This window comes from Lepidochelys olivacea, assembly GCF_965140295.1.
Source record: "Lepidochelys olivacea isolate rLepOli2 genome assembly, chromosome: 12".
Lineage (NCBI taxonomy): Eukaryota > Metazoa > Chordata > Testudines > Cheloniidae > Lepidochelys > Lepidochelys olivacea.
The window spans coordinates 37,568,374-37,591,063 of record NC_140422.1 but is presented as its reverse complement, the minus strand read 5'-3'; the positions used below and the strand labels follow the sequence as shown (position 1 = coordinate 37,591,063).

At 47.7% G+C, this 22,690-nt stretch overlaps 1 protein-coding gene across 1 annotated transcript in view; it reads left to right on the top strand.

The window, feature by feature from the left end:
• Nucleotides 1-20,464, top strand: part of SLC7A5 (solute carrier family 7 member 5) — a 60,813-nt gene extending 40,349 nt beyond the window's left edge. Inside the window, exons 3-10 of the mRNA XM_084644321.1 lie at nt 7,118-7,223; nt 8,328-8,372; nt 9,897-10,020; nt 11,178-11,281; nt 12,645-12,741; nt 14,213-14,362; nt 16,470-16,647; nt 19,515-20,464. Coding sequence (XP_084500447.1) covers nt 7,118-7,223; nt 8,328-8,372; nt 9,897-10,020; nt 11,178-11,281; nt 12,645-12,741; nt 14,213-14,362; nt 16,470-16,647; nt 19,515-19,570 — 860 coding nt within the window. The 3' untranslated portion in view covers nt 19,571-20,464. The remainder of the gene's footprint in view (nt 1-7,117; nt 7,224-8,327; nt 8,373-9,896; nt 10,021-11,177; nt 11,282-12,644; nt 12,742-14,212; nt 14,363-16,469; nt 16,648-19,514) is intronic.
• The last annotated feature ends 2,226 nt before the right edge of the window (nt 20,465-22,690 follow it).

Genomic DNA, 22,690 nt, shown 5'->3' with positions numbered 1-22,690 from the left:
GTGGGCATGGCAGGTTAATGTGTTGCACAGTTTGCATGCTCTAGTTTGAAAGGAGGCATAATTAGTTTTTACCCAGCCAGTTTGTTCTTGCCAGCTGCTGTGTTAAAGCTCTTGGTGACCAAGGGCAGGATTAGTGACCCCCTAGACTTTGCCCATGTGCAGTTGCCGGTGCAAAAAAATTAACGTGCATAAAAATACAGGCACAATTGCTGTGATTTCTCTTCCAGTCATAGGGTCTGTATGGTCAAATGCCCGTTTGTGTGTGTGGTGATTGCAGTTATGCATGGTGCACATGGAAGACTGTCCCGCAATGGGGGTGTAGGCGATGACTCAACATTTTAATGTTGCTTGAAGAGAGCGATCATAGGCAGTGTAGTACACCCTGTGTATCCATCGTCACCACCATGTGGCTACACCATGTTTGCAAGCCCTAAATGGGCAAAACACTTGTGCCTATGGCTGTTTACCTCTTCAGGGTGCTCATCTGTCTGTCTGTATTTGAGAAGCTGAGTGGTGCTTATTTGCAGGTACCCAAAATGCACTACATTCTCCTAGCTGCATCAAAGTTGGTGTTTAAGCTTTGGGACCCACCAGTTCATTGCAAACTGGCCAAGGAAAAATTACTTTTGGCCACTAGGGTAGATTCAAAACAGCAAATCAGATTAAAGGTTCCATTTTTAAAATACAGCCGTGCTAATACTGTTAACTGTATGGCACTAAAAACTTGCATATTTTGCTCTTTTTTCCTCCACATCAACCCGCACAGTTTCTCTGTCTACCTCCAAACAGCCTTTGACTGTAGCAGTAGCAGGTCAGACCACTGATGGATCAATGCAATCGGTAGCTTTTCTTGTTTACCCTGTACTTTCCCCACAGCTTCTTACTGAAATGGGGCTATGATTAAAGGCTGTGGCTTCTGATAATTGCAATCCTGGAAACTGAGTACAAGCAACAGATAGGTGGCTATGCCATCCCCAAGGGTCGTTGGTTCTGTTACAGAACAAGCTGGTTGGCCTTAAATCAGTCCCTATTCAGGACCTTAGTTGGCTGGCTTCCCTTCACACTCCACCCCCTACTCCGCTACAAGTTTCTATGGATGTGGATTAAACCTGCTGTGCTCAATAAAATAAGCTTGTGGGAAATGGCTGGGAATGCATTAGACTGTTTGGAGTTTGCATTTTGCCATTAGCCTGCCCTAATGGGAAAGGGGTGGGGGTTATTTGTGAAGTACCCCATCTGCACCTAAGATAAAAATGGAAGTAACTTGATACATTCCCTAAAATCTCTAACCACCACCTTTGCTTTCTCTAATTCCCAAAGAAAGCTTGCCCTGTGACACCCAGCCTACATGGCCCCATAAGTGTGGAGCCAATAGTTCTGTATTTTTTAAGAGCAACTTCCACACTGGTGGATACAAAAGTTGTAAGAAATCAGAAGCAGGTTGCACAGGGGAAGGGGTTGATTATGCTTCCTTGGTAGCAACAAAATGCAAAGGAGACAAACAATTGAGCAAAGCTGTGTGTACACAGTGGTGTGTGCAGTGGTGGTGTATGGAAGATGCTGTTGAAATGGATTCCTTGGGCTTTGCAGCTTTCAATAACCTATCAAGAAGGTTGTTTTCTGAGGCTAAGAGAATACCATTTTGGTCCTGATCTAGCAGGAGTCACACCCAGATGAGTGGTTTGATGCAGTGGTTAGGAAGGCAGATGGTAGGCAGCCTTTGCCCCTTCTGGTTTATGAGCCTACAGAGGAGCAGAGCTGGAGTGGACAAGTAGTTCTTTCCTACTCTGGACTCCTCTGAGAGCCCAGAGCTCTGTGATGAAGATAATGATGCACTTAGAGGGGAAGGAATTTGGCAACCAGAATGCCCTTTGGGCCTCCAGGTCTTGAGGATGATGATTATTAATAATAATTTAATAATAGCACTTTATGAACATTAGCTAACTAACCCTCCCAGCGCTCGGGGGAGGGAAGTGTTATTACATTTTACAGAAGGGGGAGCTGAGATGCAGAAATGTGCTCTGACTTGCCCCAGGCCACGCCAATCGGTGGCAGGCGCCGTGAATGGAACCCAGGAGTCCAGACTGACAAGCAGCGAGGCAGCTCTGCCTCTTGCTGAAATCCCCAGTGCATGCCTTCAGAGCCAGAAATAGAGTCTCTCAAGCTCGGTCACCTCTCAGGAGAAGAGATGAGGATCCTTCACTTGCAGTGGTCATACAAAGAGCAGGCAAGGCTAGACGTACGGCAGCAGCACTAGGAATAGGCCGATTGTAGAAATGAGAAGGTAGCAACACCCATGTGAGTCCCATCTAAACCATTGCCTTGCGGGGGCAAGTATAGAATGGCTTTCCCTACAATAGGCCCACTAATGCTTCAGCCCATCTTGTTTTAAATGACTCAGTTGATGGGCTCCCACCATTGCCCCAACTGAGTAGCTCTCGTCACTGGGAGCTTTCCCTAGTGTATGTTTCTCTTTGCTCGGTTTCATTACTGAGTTAGACCCACTTGGAAAACCATGCATCGCTCCCCTTCGCTCTTCGACTTCGATGGCTGCATTCCCCTCTCGTTGCCAGTTAGCCCAGCTATACAGGTTTAATTACAATGAATTGCCTAACCTCAATAGAAGAGCCTGCATTATTAAATCGGGAATGGACATGACCTGATACGATTATGAGGGCTTTCCAAGAAAAGGTCTGAACATGCAGCACGTGGAATGAAAGATTCCTTCTGTACGAAGGCCCCAGGTGGCAGAGAGGTTACAGGTACAATTACAGGCGTCAAATAGGGATTGTGTCAGAACTCGTTACCTTAATGTGGTTAATTTGTGAGCAGAGTGTAATTGTACAACCCAGTTAAACCAGAGTGCAGGGGGAAGCAAGGATGTTGCCTTTATAGCACTTGTTGCTATGAGGTGAGGCCAGTGTTCTTAACAGACGGTATTTTGAGTAGGGGGTATCCACTGGAAGGAAGGGTAAGTGGGTATAAACAGAGCACTGTAACCGGTGTTCTACACCTGTATAGTAACATCCTGCTCCGTGGGAGTATTGGACACCATTGAGCATGTGTGGGCCCTGGCAGTCTGAGCTGCGAACGGGTACCTTTGCACAGATTCCTGAGCACGTGCAGCAGTTTTAACTGTGAGCCGTGCGGTAAAAGGGTGGGAGATGCTATGCTTGTCTGTGTCAAACAGAATTCCCTGAATCTCCAGCTTAAATGCCGGGCCCTTTTTAGCGAATATTGTTCGGCTTTGTTTGAAGACGGGCGGATGAAGTCAGACAGGCTCATCAGTGAGGCTTCGAGGGCTTGGCCCGTGGGGGAGAAATAACTTGCAGACCTTTCTGGACTGACTTCTGGGGTGTGACCTTTATTGTCCCACAATGTGTAACGCGTTGGCTGCCGCGTCTGTACAAATATGGCTTTGCTGGTGCAGTTAAGCATGTCCCTAGGGATGTGCTGCTCCTGCCTGATATGGGGAGATGGAACTTTGGTGCAGGGTCGGAAGAAGATGTCTGCTCTGGCGGGTGTGCCCTCCAGAGCACGTTTGCTACTGAATGGGAAGGCAGGCTCTGTCATTAAACCACTCAGGGCACGTCTGCGGAATCGAGCCTTCCAGCCCAGTCGACAGACTTGCGCTCACGCTACCGCCCTAAACATAACTGTGTAGACCAGTGGTTGGTCCCTGTGGCCTGTCGCTTCCCGCAGCTCCTGTTGTCCGGGAACAGCGAACTGTGACCACTGGGAGCTACGGGGGGCTGTGCCTGCGGACGGTCAACATAAACAAAATGTCTTGCGGCCCGCAGTCAGGTTACCCTGATGGGCTGCATGCAGGCCGCAGGTTGCCCACCACTGGTGTAGACGGCACTTTGAAGTTGTGGATCAGCCTTGAGCTTGGGCTCTGAAGCCCACCCCACTCCCTAGGCTTCAAAGCCTGAGCTCCAGCCCATGCCACAACGTCTACACAGCTATTATTTGACTCCATCCCTGCTGACTAGCAGCTCGGTGATGCAAAGGCATGGGCTAGGTACATGCTATGGCAAGTGCAGGGGTGTGTGTGTGTTATGTCCTATCCGTTCACCCACCCCAACACCCACACAGCCCAACCAAGGAATAATGAAAAGTTATGCTTTATTTTTCCTGTGGTGCTTAAACACTGCTTCTGTAGCACATATTCTGTGGCTCATTTCACTTCTGTTTGATCATGTGCCCTGTAGAGGCAGCCAATCTCCCTGACACCAAGCCAAGGCATCTGTGAAGCGCAACACAGCACCAAATCCGGATTAAAACTATACAAACTCTCTTTGCACAGAAGCTATAAAGTTCCCAGCTGGGGGATATTTCCTGCATTGGCAGCACAGATTTCTGGCTGGCAACTCAGGGATTCTGTGCTCCTGGCCACTAGCTTGTGAGTTGCAGCTCTGCTTGGCCTTGATAACAGACAGTTACTGTGTGCTGCAGCCGGGGGAAAGGCAGACCGAGATCTATGGACTGTTGGGGAATAAAGAAGTGCTGGAGCCCTGAACAGTCTGTTATCAGTATAACAGTCCTTCCGCGGTAATCAACTCAACGTCCTTGGCAAGGTTCTGGGGTGTAAAGAAACATGCACTTGAGTAGGTTGCAGTGTAGCCTGATCTATCAATTATTTATTTATTCTGTTAATTGCTTAAGAATTTCCAGTTATCGCTTTGAGGGTTGACAAGTTCTTGTCCCGAGATCAGGCCCAGGATTATTTGATTTCTTTCATGCGTAGAGATCTCGTTGTTCTGTGTACTCTCACCATGCAAGCAACCACGCTCCTTACAAAAGGAAGAATCTGCTTAGCTGGTGGCAATTCTGAATTGTGAGAGTATCTGATAGAGAGCCACTTGGCCCTAGCTTCCTTAGCCAACTCTGACTGCCTCGTGTGATTCAGAGGAACACGTAATGGTAAGTACAGCATGCAGGAGGTGTCCCGATCAGAGCACGGGTCTCAGCAGGAGCAGACTCAGAGAATGGGGGGCACAACTTGCTGCTGGCACTAGGGGCCTGCTAAAGGCTTAATTGGTTTAACCCAGCTGAAGGTGAGGGAGCAGTGGCAGCAGGGCAGAGACAGACAGTGAAGGAGAGACCATGTGGGATGAAAGGCATTGGGTCAGGTGGAAGGGACAAATATCGAAACAGGCCATTGAGTTGGGTAACTCCCATTGGCACTTACTTAGAGCTCACCCCAGCAAACCAGCTCAGACTCATCATATTGCAGGGGATAGTTGTCCTTTTTCATTGATAGAAAGTGCTACTGGATGAAAATGTGCTAGATTCTAGCAGTCTCCTTGTCACCCGGCTTTATTTTGTGTGTTCCTTTTCTAGCCAGCCTGGGTAAACGTGATGCTGCTGAGAGCCCGGTGGTGCGTGGGAGCTGAAATTTTGCAGCGCAAGCAAAAAGTGGTGCCTTGGCTTTTAATACCCCTTTTCTTCCTTCTCTGGTATGAATCTGTGGAATGTAGCCTTCCAAAGGGAGAAGGGTTAACCCGGAGCGCTGCTGATTGCCATGTGATAACAGTTGCCTGTGTGATTAATGCAGATCCCTGCTGTAAGAGGAATCACATGGGAGGCAACCCAGCTGATCAGATGCTAAGGTGCCTCACCAAATCCTGTGCTGCTCCCCTGTCTTCCTCCCTCACAAAGGAGCGCACTTGTTTCATTGAAGGAGAGGTGGCTGGGTTTAGGCTCCAGATCAAACAGCATGAAACAAAACAACCTCAGAGAGATTTAAAGCAAAACAAATAACCCCTGTGGGTGTGCTGGAAGGGCTTTCAGTAAATTTACAATCAAATCCTCTTTTTATGGCTTTTTAATTCAATAGTGGATAAATAACAGGAACTTTTGATATTTAGACCCTAAGATAGCTGACTTCCCTTCCCACAATTCAAAGGGGATACCATAACCTGCTGCTTTATTGCGTCACTGGTGAAACTAGAAGAAATCCTAGGTCTTTATCGAGAAAAAGCAGCCTTTGGTGGAAGGATGATATAATAGCAAAGTCTTTTGAGCATCTTTCAGCCGGAAGGATCCCAAAGCATTTTGCAAGCTGCATAATACAGGAATCATTTCAACCGCGGCTCAAATGTAGCTAGCGCTGGGATGGAAGGAGCAGCTGTTTAACAGCCACCCAGCATTGCTGCACAACCATTCAGGACAGGGAATAAGCGAGGATCCCCTATTTGGTTGAAACGGCTGGGGAGCTTTTGGGAGGCAGGATAGAATTGTTCCCCTTGGAATTTAGCCAATGGCATCAAGGCCCCAACCTCTGTTATTGGCACATAAAGTGTCTTAGGGCAGGTCTACGCTACAACTTAAGTGAATCTAATTTACGTCGCTCGGGGGTGTGAAAAAGATGCAAGTTACAGCGACCTACACGCTGGCCAGCCAGCGCCATATTGGCAGGAGGCACTCTCCCGTCAGCGTAGAACGTCTTCGCCGGGGCGGTACAGCATCGGTGCAGCTGCACCACTGTAGCACTTGTCGTGTAGCCCAAGTTCCAGCAGTGGTGAGTCCAGGAGAAACAGCATGTGGGCTTTGGTGCTGGGGATTAGGTGCTCAGAGGTGCCCTTAGGAAAGCTGGCTGCTTTCATGGGGCTTTCATCTCCTGATTTCCACTTGCTAACTTGCATCAAAAGAAGCTAAAAATACATTAGCTCCCTCATGTGACTTTCCCACGTAAGCAATCGTCGCCGTTGTCAGATGGGATGTTGTGCAGCGGTGAATGGGAGGGGAGGTGTCTAGGAGGTCTTCTCTGTTCGCATGATCCACGCTGTGGGAAAGTTGTGAGAACTCTTGCTGTAGTTAGTTGTTAATTTCACTTATTCTAGTTTTAGTACAGTGGAATCACACAATGTGAAACTGGAGTAACGCAGTAGGAGATGAGCCCAATAGAAACCTATCTACACCTTTTCTAACGCAGCCTGCTTTGCATCAACACAACTAATGCCCTATCGGCAGATTTTTTGTCCCCAGGTGTTGCCAGACCATTTCGCTGCCTAACTCCTGTCTGTGTCAACCTGCAACAGTCTCTGGGATTCAGCCTTTGTCTGCTTCTCACATCTTAATATTCTGTCCTGGTTTGTTTGTTGTCCCTATGTAGGTGATGTGTCAAACCTGAGTCCTGAACACTCCTTCGAAGGCACAAATGTTGATGTGGGGAACATCGTTCTGGCTTTGTATAGCGGTCTCTTTGCCTATGGAGGCTGGTAAGATGCTGGCATATTACTCATTGCAGTGACAGTGTAGTTTAGTTCTTTGTCTTCAGCTCTTTGAGAGAGTTGGCAGGGAGGGCACGGCCCAGAACTTCTAGTCTAGCTCTACTCGTCACCAAGGTAACAGTGCAATTGCTTCATTTTTGTCTCGCGTGTTTCATGCTCAATCCTTACAGCCCCTCCCCAGTCCCTGGGTGCAAGTACAAGAAAGTGGTTTCAGTGGCAGTATTTAAAACAGGGAGCAAGTATAGGGGCAACCTGGTAAAATGCCCAGGTTATATGGTGAGCGAACTCCAGGGAAACCAAGAGACACTAAATAAGGTGGGATTGTCTGGGTGGGCCAGAATCGTCACAGACGGAGAAGGATATTTGAAGAGTCAGGGGACAATTAGGTGCAGCGAGACAGCAAGGCTATTCCAGCTAACCAAGGCAGCGTGGGAGAAAGGATTCATCACATGCTCTGGGCTTGAGAAGGCTCCATCCCTCATTGTGGGCAGGAACTCAGAGGTAATATGCCTTATATGGGCCATTGGTTCAAACTGGCTGGATTTTGGCAAAACCGTGCCAGTGGCTTGTGTAGGAGCAAAGGTCAAAGTAGAGGTCGTGGGCCCAGCAGCTGTGACCACCAGCTGTCAGTTCTGACCCATCAGTCTGCCAATTGACAACTCCAAGCCAAAGCTCCTACAGGTTTCTTCATTAATCCCTTCACACTCTCATGTGTGCTCCCAGAAACCTGGGCTCTCTTTATTTGCAATAAAAATAAAGGCAGATTGTGGCCCTCCTCTGGCAATACAGAGGCGCTGCTAGCTGACCATAAGTCTCCGGCATGCAGTGATCCGTCTTATTCCAAGCAAGCTGGTTGCATTGCATGCTGGGACCTGCAGAGAACACTTCTGTTTGAAGGTTTTTTAGGTAGCCTCAGCCCTTGTGCCATAAATTTGAGACACGGCCACCCTCGGTTTTGCAGAGCATGCTTTGGTTTGTGTGTCTCTAGTGGGGCTTGCGTATGCATGTTGAGGTTAGGGTTAGGCTGTTGGAGTCTTTGTCTAACTTCATTGATCTCTGTAACCAGAATTACCATTGTCTTTTAAATTGCAGGAATTACCTGAATTTTGTCACTGAGGAGATGATAAACCCCTACAGGTATGTGCACCACATGGTGAGCTCTTGGCTAGAGAGGGAAACTCACCAGCTGTTCACCCTCTAAATGCCACTTCCATCCGTTAACGTAAAGCCATCCTTTGTGTGCAGCAAGTGTCGTCACTAGCCATCCCAGGGAATGTAAAACAAACTCTCGCTTTGGGGGCAAACAAAACCTCTGCTGAGGGCGATGCATGCTAGATAATGAGACTGCTCTTCGTTAGTAAAGGATGGGGTTTTCTGCAGGGAAGGGGGAAAAGAAAATCTCTGTCTAAGAGGAGCCCTTGTTAAACCACCTTCCCCCTCTAGTCTCTTTTGAAAGTCCCATTTCCTTGGCCTGGCTCAGCAGCCGCTCCTTCAGAGTTGTGACTTGCTGGCAGAAGGGGGTTTTCTTTGTTGCTCTATTGCAATTTCATAATTATATCTAATATATATTTTCACCAAAATGCCAGGGGGCTTGCCAGGATGTAGTTTTACTGTTTGCCACGCACACTTGACCTCTGCATTTTTTTCCTCCCAAAGCATGGGCCTTTCTCTCCATAGCTTGTCTGTGTCAGGGTTATATGAGGGGATCTGGTAACATGAGATTGATCTCGCCAGAGCAGAACATCTCTGGCAAATCCCTGATGCCTGCAAGGAGGTGCAAACCGTGCGTGATTGCCAGCGGCACCGCTGGCTGCACTTTAGGCCAATTCCTGACCCCTGTGGTGATCAGCATGCTGCGAAGCATGAGATTCATTTACCCTTTCCTTGACATGTGTAATTACACATGTTTTTGTGGACGGTAATTGTCCACTCCCTTTCCGAATGCAGCCACTCTGACTCCCTGACCTCCTGCAGCTTTGAGCTCCACAGGCAGATTGTCTGCTGCATTAAGAAGGATTTCCTTTTTAAATTAGTGTGCACAAACTAAGTTAGCCTATCAGGAAGGGCAAATCTGCCTTCGCACCAGCTTCTCTTTGAGGATTTGTTTAGGTTACAGCTGAACGTGGTTCCCATGGGCTGCAGGGGTCCAGCCAGCTTTCTGGTGACTGCCAGCTATAGCCCTGATCTTCCCGTCTCCTTGCTAGACAGCCACAAGCACAAGTGCTTATCCTCGGGCCAGCAGACTGTTGTGCGTGTTCTAACATTGGTATCTGGCAGGAGGCCCATGTCAGCTCTTTTGAAATGAAAGTCTGTGCATTGAACCCAAGAACCATTTGCTCAGCCAGAGTCCACTCACAAACTGTCTTCTCCCCAAGAGTCCATCTCCTGCTACCTCCCAGCCCCCAGGCTGGGCTACTTCTATTTTTGGAATTTTCTCCCCAACTTCTCCAAGGAGGATGGAGTCCAGATTGGACCCTCTGCAAGACCAAAGAAAAGCGGAATAAATTGGGCAGTCTTTAAGCCAATGCAAAAACCTATTCAGAAAGGCTGGTCTCTGCAACAGCAGCATCTCTCCCTAGCATGCTGTCTCTTGAATTATGTCTCCAACTGATCTTCAGAGCCCCAGATTCTAATACTTTATGATTTCCCTCTTCCTCCCAGAAACCTGCCTCTAGCCATCATCATTTCACTGCCCATAGTCACCTTAGTTTACGTGTTGACGAACTTGGCTTACTTCACTACCCTGTCAACAGAACAAATGCTGTCGTCTGAAGCTGTGGCCGTGGTAAGATGAGTCACATCAAAAATGCTCTTATCTATTTCTCTACGCTGCCTGAATCCCTCGTGCTATCTCTAGTTGGATCTTCCCATTCATTCAACACTGACCCTGGCTGCTTACAAGAAGCTGATGTTTGACAGTAGGTGGGAGGTGGGGAAGGGTTGTCCCCACATGACACTGAGCTGGATTAATCAGAGCAATAAGCAAGGATGGGGGAGGGAAATAAATGGCATTGTTGTTCATAAATAACCCTAGCTGCCGGCTACTGGCCATGTAACTGTCCAATCAGTTACCAGAGTGTGACATTTATGGGAAAAGGTCGCACCGTCAATATTGAACCGGGCTAATCTCTCCAAGGGTCAGTCTGCACTTGATTTTTTTTTTAAAAAACAAATAAGCATTATTCGAATAGTTAAAATTAAAGCACCCACACAAATCCGGCTCCCTGGCCCTATGGAGAGTGTGCAGCTTTGTGTGAGCTTGGAAGCTAAGCAAGACTGGGTGTGGTCCGTATTGGAGGGGAACCCTCCAGCCCTGCATAAATTGGTGTTGGCAGTTCAACAGGCAGCATTCTCTCCTGTGGGTAACGTTGAACCCAGACACCAGCACGGTGCTTTGTGGTGCCGTGGCTGCTAGAGATATCAGCTCTGGTTGCATTACTCCAGGTTTATGCTGACATGACTCCACTAAAATAGCGGAATTGCACTGGCATAAAATTGGAGCAATACTGAGATGAATCAGGCTGAGATGTAAAACTGAGACTCATTAAAGAGAACATGGCACTTCCTGCCAAAACAGGGGTGTCTGCTCCAGTGTCCTGGACTAAATTGACATTTTGCATATCTGAATCCTCCTGCTGTTGCAGCTGGATCCAGTATTTTCCCAGACTTTCTGTCCTAAACCATTGTGTGGTGTTGCTGAAGCTGTTCTAATGGATGTCATGTTCTGCCCCAGAGATGGTTGCATGTCAGGGAAGTGCCTTCTATCTATCATGTAATTCCGTAAAATGTTCTGGACATGTGAAAAAAACAGTATGAAAAATCTTCAGTAGTCTGTGTGTGTACAGTCAACCTGAATGGGGCATTTTATGTTAAAAACTTGTCTGGGTAAATAGATACAAGTCCCTGTAGGCAAGATGCTGATGGAATGTTGCTTCCTTCTAGGACTTTGGGAACTATCACCTTGGCATGATGTCTTGGATCATACCCATCTTCGTTGGCTTATCGTGTTTTGGGTCTGTCAATGGATCCCTCTTCACTTCTTCTCGGTATGTTTTTTGCTCAGTACTGCAGATCCCATTTACAGGCACTGTGCCTAACCTGTCTTTGTTTGGAGCTGTCCTCACAGGAGCAAGGTCTCTGAGGTTCTGCCGCTGGACAGATGCAGAGAGGGAAGGGTCCGTGCACTATGTAAGGAGGGAGAATGATCATTTTTTCTGTAAAGCCTTAAATCAGTGATACTCAAACCTCAGTGCCCGAGGAGCCAAATTAGCGAACCACATTACCCCAAAGAGCCACAGTCGTGTGAATTCAGTGTTTCATTTAAAATGTATAATGTATCTATCTATATCTACGCTCCTGTGAGGACAGCTCCAAATGAAGACCGGTTAGGCACGCTGCCTGTAAAAATAAATAAATGTAATCCTCAGAGCAAAATGACGGGCCAACTATTATTTTATCCGCTGCGGTTGATTGATAACACAGTAAAAGTATCCTGATTGGTTAACAACTTAGGTCACACTGTGGTTTAAGATCATGTGCTGCAGACGGTTGCAGGGGCCACAGTAAAGAGCCACTCGTGGCTCGTGAGCGGAGTATCGTTGCTTTAAATAGCATCCAAAGGCCAAATCCCAGGTCCTTGCGGAGGCCTTAGTCTCGCGGTCTTTGGACAAAATCCTGTTGAAGTCATTGGGTGTCTTCGGCTGCAGACTAAATAAATAGCAGGGTGACCAGATGTCCCGATTTTATAGGGACAGTCCCGATATTCGGTGCCTATTACCTCCCACCCCATCCCGATTTTTCACACTTGCTGTCAGGTCCCCCTAATAAATACAGACTTGGACTTTAACAGCAGTGCTCAAGAAAGCATTTTTAATGTAAACCCAGATGCTTATAAAGCCTCAAAAACAAAGACTGAGGATTCCCCAAAAAGAGGAGAGAGGATGGGAATGGACTGACACCCAGGAGAGCCAGGTTCAGATCTCGGCTGTGCCACAGAGTCCCTGTATGACCTGCAGTAAGGCCCTTAATCACTCTGATTTGGTTCCCCGTCTGTAAAATGGAGATGAGATAATACTTTCTTCCTCCCACACTCTGCCTTCTCGATGTAGAGGGCAAGCTGCACATTGAGGCCCTGCTCTCAACTGGTGCCACTCTAATGCAAATAATTAATAGCAGGGGTGGGGAGCTCAAGTGGCAGAAAATTGCCACTTGGAATAGCAGTGCACCACTAGTGTGGAAATACTTACATACTAGAGGTTGGTTCAGAGTGTCATTTCAGCCTGGCTCACTCCAAAACGCTTATGCTTCTGTCACGCTGTTGTACCGTGTTTTGTACTGAATGCAAACCTGGACTGAGTGAGTGACTGCCAACACTTGTGCCAGGTGGACTAACTGCTCTGTTGCCCTCAGGCTGTTCTTCGTGGGATCCCGGGAGGGTCACCTGCCCTCTGTCCTGTCCATGATTCACCCCAAGCTTCTCACTCCAGTGCCATCTCTTCTCTTCACAGTAAGTGTCCTATGGGCTTTCAGATTAAGGTGACGCGTGGCAGAGAGAACGCAACCAGTCAAGAAGGTGGAGCAAGCCAAGATCCATCAGTGCCTGCCCCTCCTGGGGTGGCAGGAAAATGACTGTGGGATACTCCACTGAACCCAAATAAGCAATTACTGTTTGTTGTCCCAGTGGAAGGTGAACCTCCTCTTTCTCCTTGTGCCAGTATGCCATAGGGAGTAGTCCTCCCAGGCCCCACCTGCCTTCTAGGTTTAATGAAGCGCATGGGGTGAGGATATCCTAGTGGGACCGCAGAACTACACAGGAAGCTGAAATGCCAGGCAACACTGATGAGGCTATATGCTGTTTCTTAGCATGTAAATTAATGTCAGCTGTTACCACTGTACGTTAAGTCACAGTTCTAGGAACTTGCGGGAGGGGAGAAGTTTTGCAGCAGAGAATCCAGACTGCCACCAGCCCCAGTAAATTGAAAAGCCATGGGTGGCCCCTGGGGAAAATGTGTGTCACTTTGGTGTCACAACTTTCCTCTGGCTGATCTGCGTTCTCCGGATGTTCCCTGACGCTCTCAGAGCACCCACAGCTGTAGAACAGTGGCTGTAGTTACAGTCTTTGTGGGCGTCTCTGCACTTCAAAATAAAAACCTTTGGGAGGAAGCGTGGCTGGGTGAAAGAGGAAGTGAAGAGCAGATAGAATATGACATGGTCACAGATTCAGTTAGTTTAGTGGAGATCCCTGCTGAATCATCCAGTCCATGTTTCAGCTCAATCTCACCTCACTCATCCTTGTCAGACTGACTGCACTTCAAATTCTCTGTCTACAATGGGAATAGCTGAGGGGGGAGGAGCAGGGGATGTCATGACTGGGGGCCCCCACAGAGCACATGCCAAGACAGAAAGAGCAGCAGGTGCTGCAGGACTGGATTTGGGGGCACTGGTACAGCTGTGGCAGGGATCAAGGACTGCAAGAGCACTGTGCCCTGCTGGTCGTGATTGAAATGCATTGGGTGAGCCACACAGAGGGCACTCAGGCTGGGAATACAGGGGGTAGCACGGGTCAGAATGGAGGTGCATTCAGCAGAGCTGTGTGGGGAAATGTTCCATAGGTCCTCCTTGTTCCTAATGTGGCTGATTCTGTCTGACTCGTTCAGACCCTTGGTTTGCTAAGCACTAAGAAAGTTCCCCTCCTTTTCATCCTCAAAAAACCCACCCTTCTTTTTTTCTGTGTTTTGTTTATGTGGCCCTCAACCTCATAGTAGACCCCTGGATTGCAAGTTTCACTTTGAAATAATTCCATGCAGTGATCAGACTTGGTTAAATTAGTAAAAATTAAGCCACCTCTTCTGCGTATGTCTGGAAATCCTTCACTGCTCTTGGATGGTAGGCAATTGCTCTCAGACACTTGTCTTTGGTAGCGTATGGTGTTCTCCCCTGCCTATCCCTTTGCTCATGACTTCTGTTTCTGGCCGCAGTGCTTCATGACCGTGCTCTACGCCTTCTCCAATGACATCTTCTCCGTCATCAACTTCTTCAGCTTCTTCAACTGGCTCTGCGTGGCTCTGGCCATCGTTGGCATGATATGGCTCCGCTACAAGAAGCCAGAGCTGGAAAGGCCCATCAAGGTGAGGATGGTGTTGGCGGCGTAGTGGGGAGCCCTGCAGACACAGAGCTTCCCCCTCCGTGCTCAGGCTTCTGTGATGCTAGTGGGAAGGTGGTGGGAGTGGAGGCTTTATGGCGGCACTTCCGGGAGAGGGGCAGTTCTTTTGTGTTCTAGGATGTGACTTCCATGTATAGAAATTTCCCCCTCAGCAGTAAGGGTGAGAAAATCTGTGTAGGGAGGAGTGGAAGATCCAGCTGCTTTACTGTGCAGAGGTGCAACTTTAGAGCAAGCCAAGTTCGATGTGAATGAATAGAGGCCTGTGTGAAATGAGTGTCTGGTGTCAGACTGGTTCCTGGTAGGTGGGAATCCACATTGCACAAAACTCCATCTCATTGGCTCCCTCATCGGTATAGAGGCGCAGGGCTGAGACACCCAGGTCGTGGAAATTCCCTCCGTGTCAGGGGTGAGGTACCTTGGCAGGGCAGCACACAGGAAAGCTCTCCGTGCTAAACCTGCTCTGGGGATTATTAGTAAAGGACGTCAGCCCGTGTGGCTCTCAATCGAACGCTTTGTACCAGCGTGAAATTGACTTAAAAGTTCTCTTCCCTGTAGCTTGTTTTTTAAACAAATATTTTTATTTGATTTGTCCTCGGCCACCCTGGCAGCACAATGGGCCCATCTGGTTTGAGGCCAAGATCGTGTCAAGCACTGGAGTCAGTCAGCCCTTCTCAAAGGCATTCTCTGCCGTCATCTTCTGAGTGCACTCAAATCCCCACCAAGCCGCCAACAGCCAAAAAGCAACAAACGTTCCAGACCTTCCCAGATCAATGCTCCCAAGATGGCTCTTAGCAAGTGGCTTCCCTGCTGAAAGCTGGGGTCTGCTCCCTTATTTTAAGAGTCCTGTGGTGTTCTAAAGCAACGACCTAAATCACTACAGCTCACATTAGTCATACTGCTGCATTCGGGACTGTTAGTTGAGATACTCTATAGTTTTATATATAATGGATGGACTGAGTGTGGGACTGAGAGCCAAGAACTCCTGGGTTCCAGTTCCAGGTGTATCAGGGATTTGCTGTGTGGCTTTAGGCAAGTCACTTCACCTCTTTGTGATGGAGCAGAGAAATGTCACACCAGCAGTAAAGGGTTAATGAGAGCCTATGGGACCTGCTAGCCCCATGCATCTGTACCTGCAGCCAGCTCTAGGACTGGAGAGGGAAGGAAAGGAGAGAAGCTGGTTCAGTTCAGGGTGACTGGCGAAGAGGCAGAAGGTCACTCTGCCCCCCTCTGTGAGGGGAGCATCACTACAAGTCTGATGGCCGGGACAGCCGCCAGGGAGCAGCACTGTGTCCCTGACCGAGAGAGACCGTTGAGAAGACTGGCAAGCACCCAGCACTGAGTAAACTGTACTATTTGACTGGAAGGACATTGTGAGGCTAGGCCCCTTCTACACTTATATCCACCCATGCCCAGAGGGACCTGAGGCCGTGGTAGGATGCCACTGATGGCCTGCGGGCTACTCCAGATGAGTCACTACAGACTGGACGATAGGGGCCACACCTCAAACTGAAGGGACATCAGTAGGAAGTAGCTCAGATCAGTGGACTTAGACTCTCTGCCAGAGGAACCTGCCAGTGCTGCTTCACAGAGGACCCTGGGCTGGGACCAGATAGAGAGGGTGGGCCCAGGTCCCTCTACTATACCCCTTAAGAGCTCAGACGCAGATGTGAGTGGAGTCCAGAAAGTTCCTCATCTAAGATTAGAAACCAGGCACCTCTGCCAAGGAAGAAAGGGGCCAGAAGTCAGGCCAGCCTTCCAAGTGCCCTATTTATGTCCTCTGTAAACCAGGGGTGATAATACTTCTAGCTATCCAGGGTGTTGCCACAACTGATGGATGAAGAGCATCCTGTCCTCCCATGGGAAACTAAAAATCCACAACCTCTCATTCACAGTTGTGAGCAGTCAGGGGTATGATCTGCACAGGGTCTGTCTGAGAATCCAAACACTTCCCCTCCCAGGTCAAAACCAGGCACACACATTGTAGGGACATAAACTTCAATTGTGAGTAACTGGCCTCTGTTTCCGATTCTCCTGGACTAACTTCCCACCCCTTTCTTGTTTCCTGTGTCCAGGTTAACCTCTTGCTGCCCATTTTCTTCACCCTGGCCTGCTTATTCCTGATCGTGGTCTCCTTCTGGATGACACCAGTGGAATGTGCTATCGGCTTTGCTATCATCCTCAGTGGGATCCCCGTTTACTTCTTTGGGGTTTGGTGGAAAAACAAACCCAAGTGGATCCTCCAAAGCATCTGTAAGTTATAGCCACAGCCGTCAGCCTTTGCAGGGTGCACCTTTGGCTTTGGCTCCATAGATGGTGATTCACTTCTTACTAAGCATGCTAAGGCAGGTAGCACTGGCTGTAATTCATATTGCAAAGGCCTATAATGGGTTTCTGTTAAACAATCCAGCTGGTAATGGGTTGGTCAACTTGTGCTCCAGACACCCAGAATGATAGTCCACCTGTTGTCATGGCAAATCACAGACCAAACATAGGAAGCTCGCTCCGCCCCCCGCAAACAGGGAAATGATGGGTTGGGACATAAATCCCCAGCGAGCTGTGGAGGCTGCCTTTCTTATGCCACCCGAAGAGCTGCAGTGTCGTAGCTTTATTAGCAGAGGAAAATAGCCTGCTGGGTGAGCTGGGAAGGGGGATGGAGATACAGTGTAAAAATCTGAGTGCAGAGAGGCTAATTCTAATGGAGGTGAGATCAGAATTAGCCCCCAACATGTTGTCTGTTTCACATAGCCAAGGGAGACGAGTCCTGGTCCAGTCAATGCCCTCCCTACCATCAGCGTAAGACAGCACAGCCAGGGAATGGACAATATCCTGGTAGATTCTCTTGGGAGCTTTATTTGTAAGGTGTTCATGTAAGATAGGTGTGTCTCCGCTGTCAAAGTCGACACCACAGCGAGTGTTCAGGGAGGGAGAGCTCTCTGCCTGGCACCACCTAATCTCTCTGTCTGAACAACTGATTCAAGAAAGTCAAGCTGTGTTGTCTAAGTAACTAAACTCCACCATCTGTCTGAGACTCTAATACAGCTGGCTGACCTAGAAAAGCACACAAGCAGAAATGCCAAACTTTATCTATGTGCTTTCTATTAACAAGAAAAGTACTTTTTAACAGTGCTCAGGACTTTATTTATTTATTTTAATTCTAAGTATCAGGCTTCGGTCTGGGTAAAACTATTTCCACAGCGACTGAGTTGCAAATTAGCATATTAATTGACAGGCTTTTAAGCAGAGAATAGAGAAAAGAGTCCAAGAACACAAAATAAGAAATCTGACAAGTGTCTAATTAGGCATACATGAGCCTTATGCCCGCATATGTATTAATATGCTGTAGATAATCTGATCAGATCCAGCTCAAGAGAATCCCTATTAATTGTATCTGCCAAGATTGTCTCATGTGCAGGGAACACTCAGTGTAGCAGTGAGGGCACAGAACCATTTGAAACACACTTTAAAAAGACACTGTCAAGGTAACGTATGATTTAAAAAAAAAAAATCTTACAATTTATACCTCCCCTCATAAGTTTGCAGTTGAAATGTTTCCTAATTAAATTTCCTCCCCGCTCCACTGTGCATGTGCCCCCCTCTTTTGTTGTTGCACAGTTGTGTATAAGCACAGCAGTGGGCTGCACATTCTGATTTGCCCTTGTGTTGGTTGCTTGTGACAGTGCAACATCGCTGTGTTCTTAAGGAAAATGCATGAACAGGATCAGATACTCAGAACCATGCAAGCAAAAATGCTGTCTCACAACGTGTAGGCACCGTTGCTCTGACTCCGCAGTAACTGCATGTACAGTTCTGAAATCTGGGCCTTACTTATATGCACAGGTGTTAAATGGCATGTGCACATATGTTCAGTAATAACTGATAATTCCCATGAGCATGCAGGTCATAAGACTGGATTTAGAAATGTACACATAGTCAATACACATACTCTGACACCACCATCGGGTTAATTTTTACCCTTATTCTATGCACAAACTCTTGCTGTTTCAGATGGAAGTCGTGGGTAAGGACTGAGGCAGCGTATGGCCTTGGTACAGTAACTCCTCACTTAACGTCGTCCCGGTTAACGTTGTTTTGTTGTTATGTCGCTGATCAATTAGGGAACATGCTAGTTTAAAGTTGCGCAATGCTCCCTTATAATGCTGTTTGGCAGCCGCCTGCTTTGTCCACTGCTTGCAGAAAGAGCAGCCCGTTGGAGCGAGCTGGTGGGGGCTTGGAACCAGAGTGGACTGGCAGCTCCCCTAAGTTCACTGTGCACCTGCCCAGCAGGCTATCAATTGCCGGGCAGTTCAGCTGTCCCTCCCCCCCCACTGCCATGTGCTGCTCCTGCCCTCTGCCTTGGAGCTGCTCCTGGGAGCCTCCTGCTTGCTGTTCAGAGAGGGGGGAAAGAGGGGTGCTGATGTCAGGGTGTCCCCCTCCCCTCCCTCACTCCTGTACCCCATCCCCACAGAGCAGGGGGCGGACATGACAGGGCTGAGGACTGAGCTTGCTGGCAGCGGCAGCTGTCTCAACTTGCTGATCTACTTAAAAAGGCAATGTACTTAGAGTGGGGTCAGCCTACTTAAAGGGCCAATGCATCTCTCTCTCTCTCACACACACACAGTGTGTGTCTCTGTCTCTCTCTGCCATGCTGTGTTTCCTCCCTCCATTTGTGCTGTCTTGTAGAGTGTGTGGCTACATTAACAACCATTTGTTAACCCTTGAGGGCTCAGCCAAGTGCTAGTTCATCATTTAGCAGTAAGGCATTCCCTGGGAAATATCCTACCCTCTTCCACCCTTTGACTCCACCACCTGAACCAAGCTTCACAATCATCACTGCTGTGTACAGTATTAAATTGTTTGTTTAAAACTTATAACATGTATAAGCTAAAGTAGCATTTTTCAGGAACAGAACTACAACGTTTAGCGAGGACTTACTGTATTTGATTTGCAGTGAAGACCTATGTAGTACTTAGACTCCTTTGAAAGAAGAAAGTGGGACGGCTGCCCTGTCAGGCCATTTGAGGCAGAGGATCATGAAACAAGCAACCAGCTCTCCAGGGTGAAATGAGTAAAACTTGCATTCCGGTGCCTTTAACTCGCTCTTGTTTCCTCCCATTCAGATTCCGTGACAGTCCTGTGCCAGAAGCTGATGGAAGTGGTTCCTCAAGAGTCTTAAGGAGGAAAAGCAGAGACGTTCGGCTCGGGGAAACGCACATTATTATTTTAAAACAACGCAAAAGAAAACCTTTCTCATCCCTCATAAATCTAGATACCCTGAGCACCTTGGTAGAGCTGCTGCATCCCTGAGACCCCACTCCCTGATATGCCCTGCTTTCCCCTCCCTGGCCTCATCACCACCAACAAGCCAGGCTGCTGAGCAACACTTCGAAGAAGAGTTCTTGGGGTGCGAATTTAGCCTAGGAAGAGGAGTTTCTACTGGTAACCTCAAGAGGCTCCAGCATGTCTAGTTAGAGGGAAACTGATCAGGCACTCTCTCTCTGTGTCTGTGTGTGTGACTGATGGCTGGACTTCAGTTCTGTTTGTGCTTATTTGTTGTCTTGTTTTAATTTAAGGTTAGCATTTAGTTTCTCCATCACAGAGTCTGCAGCTGAATCTGCTCAAGGAAATGGAAATTCCAATGCCGTCAATGTTACACATGTGCCTGTGCAAGGGACTGGGATTTCACACTGCCACAGGGCTGCAAAACAGTCCTCCCAGTCATTTTCTTTCAAATGCAACAAACCCAACCAGCTTACCAAGCGAGATCTTCAGAAGGCTAAACACTCCTGGCCACAGCTAGACAAAAGAAATGGACTGAGACAGTCACGCTGCTGGTATGAAACAAGGACTTGCACTGATTTTAACTGGATCCCTGGCACTTCTTCGCTGCCCCCCATGAATTGTTTTTATTATTGTTTTTAGTGATACTAAAACTGTAATCCATTGGATATATATAAATATATATATATAGTTTTGGGTTTTCCCCCCACCTCAGGGACTCCAAGTGTTTCTGCTTTTTACTGACTTAAAATAAATATTAGCAAATTCTTAGAGATGTTTGCAAAGCAAAGATTGTTCAAGAGGCGTTGTTTGATAATTGACACCCGCATGCACACACACTCACACAAATATATTCTCCAGGATGGTTTGGAGTTTGCCGGTGAGGTGCCATGGCAGTGATCCGCGAAAGCCCAGGTGAAGCAGAATGAATGTCTGAGAGCATAGGGCATGTACATGTATTTTGATTTCATTCTGATGCTGAAAAGAGCAATCTGGATCATGCTCAGTTGCCTGTTTTCTGCTGTTCCCCTCTCTTGATTATTAGGCCAGCATGCCAGGCTACTTTTGTAGTTACACTAGTCCCATTGTTATCCTTGAGTACCCAGAATGCATATCATCTACTCCTGTAAATTAGTACTGGTGTACAGGTGAGGGTCCAAAGGGCAGGGTTTCATGGGAAGTTTAAGCTGCCTTCTGAAAAATTAGCAGAAGGCCAGGTGGTGAGATGGCTGCATTCTACATTATCCTGAAGACTGGTTCGAGTCAAGCACATACAGAGTTGAGTGCCATGCCAACAAGTGGCACACTCCATCAGCATTCAGTGTAATTGATGCTTGCTCTTAAACAAGTCATACAGAGAATGTTTGGAATGGATTCTCCTAGCTCACTCTCACAGATTGCATGTGAGTGTATTGGCTGCTGTGATGTCTTTATTAATGCAGTATTCACCATTTCTTCTAGAAGTGTATTAAGAGGAGATGGGACTAGGTAAGACTGGCGTGGAGAGAAACATGAGTGTCCCCAAATGGGGGAGCCTCCGGGGTCACTTTGCTACCTGTCTACCATCAGTTTGACTGATGTTCTGTTTCTCTCACCATTCCTAGAAGCGATGCACTGGAAAAGTGCTCCTTCACGTAAAACTGCAGCACCAGATTCTGGTTGGCTGGCATTAGACCTTCTTTCCAGGATGTTCTGCCTCCCAGAGGGTGGTACTGCTTTGGATGCTGACCAGGATCTGCAGTTCTACGGGCCATGTGACTGTCTCTCTGTTTTCTGGGTGACTATAGGGAGCCAACTTTCCCATTCCAACTTGAATATAGACTCTTATGCTTGCATGCAGAGTGCTGTAACCTGTTATGTTCCCATGTAGTCAGGATCATTCTGTTAAGGACTGTGTTGCTTCCTTACCTAAAAAAATCTGTCTCTTTAGCAGGACACGGGCCCCAAATTCTGTAACAAATTGCCCTGAACTCATCTGGGTGAAAGGTGGTGGTCTCTTTTAAAAGCAAAAGCATATTTTCCTTATATGAGCTGTTCTGGTCACTTCCAGGGTCTCCTTTATGCTTTTGCCTGGCCACCCCATCCCTTAGAAAAAGATAATTAAACTTGTGCCCTGCAGTACTGGTTTTTTGTAAAGCAAGATGTTTTGAAGTAGTAACCCTGTAGAGTTAGGGATGTAGAACTCTGCCTCTGTCAGGTGTCTCTCTGCTTTGTTTTGCATTCTTTTGTCAGCATGGAAGATTTCTGGAAAGAAAGGCAATAAGCATATTGAAGCTGTTAGTCGATGCACTGTCCTTTTATGAAGCTGTGTTGCCAGGAGGGCAGGCAGCTTGTAGCAATTCCAGACAGCAGCATCTCCTAAGACCATCTGGAGAAAATGACCGGTGGTTGTAGTTAAATCAACAAGTTATATAAACAGCACTGTTGCTGCCATTAAAAAAAAAAATTCTCCTTGTTCTTAGAAAGTACGAGTGGAGGAGTGGATGGCTCATTTGTCCTGTAAAACATCTCACTGCTAGCTCACCTGTTCCAGTCCAGCCTGGGTCGGTAGTGACACATCCGATAGCTGTTGAGGGGAACTATGTGCAGTGAGTTGGTAGGTCTCAGACCTATTCCCAGTGGACAGGTGAACAACTCATGGGCCAGGGAATTTGAGCTCCTCTTTTCCTCCTCCTCCAGATCAAGGTTGAGGTGCTGTGGCAGGTCAGCAAGGGGAAACCTCGGGCAATCTGACTCCTTTCACTAGTGCTAGATTCTCTTTTCTTTTAGGGTTTAGTGTTCTTAGGACCAGCCACATGGGGTACCAGGCTTGAATTTCTTGACTTGGGCTCTAGCCCCCTTGGCTGGCAGGGACTTTAAGTGCCATGTAGCCAACTGCAGAATTATCAGGGGGGGCAGGAGAGAGGGTTTTTCATCCCTCTCCCACCCCAAGCTGAAGTAAATTAGTAGCTGTGCTGAAGCCATAAAAAGTTCAGATCCGGCTCCAAACCTCCCCAGAGTTTTGGCGTTGCTTGGT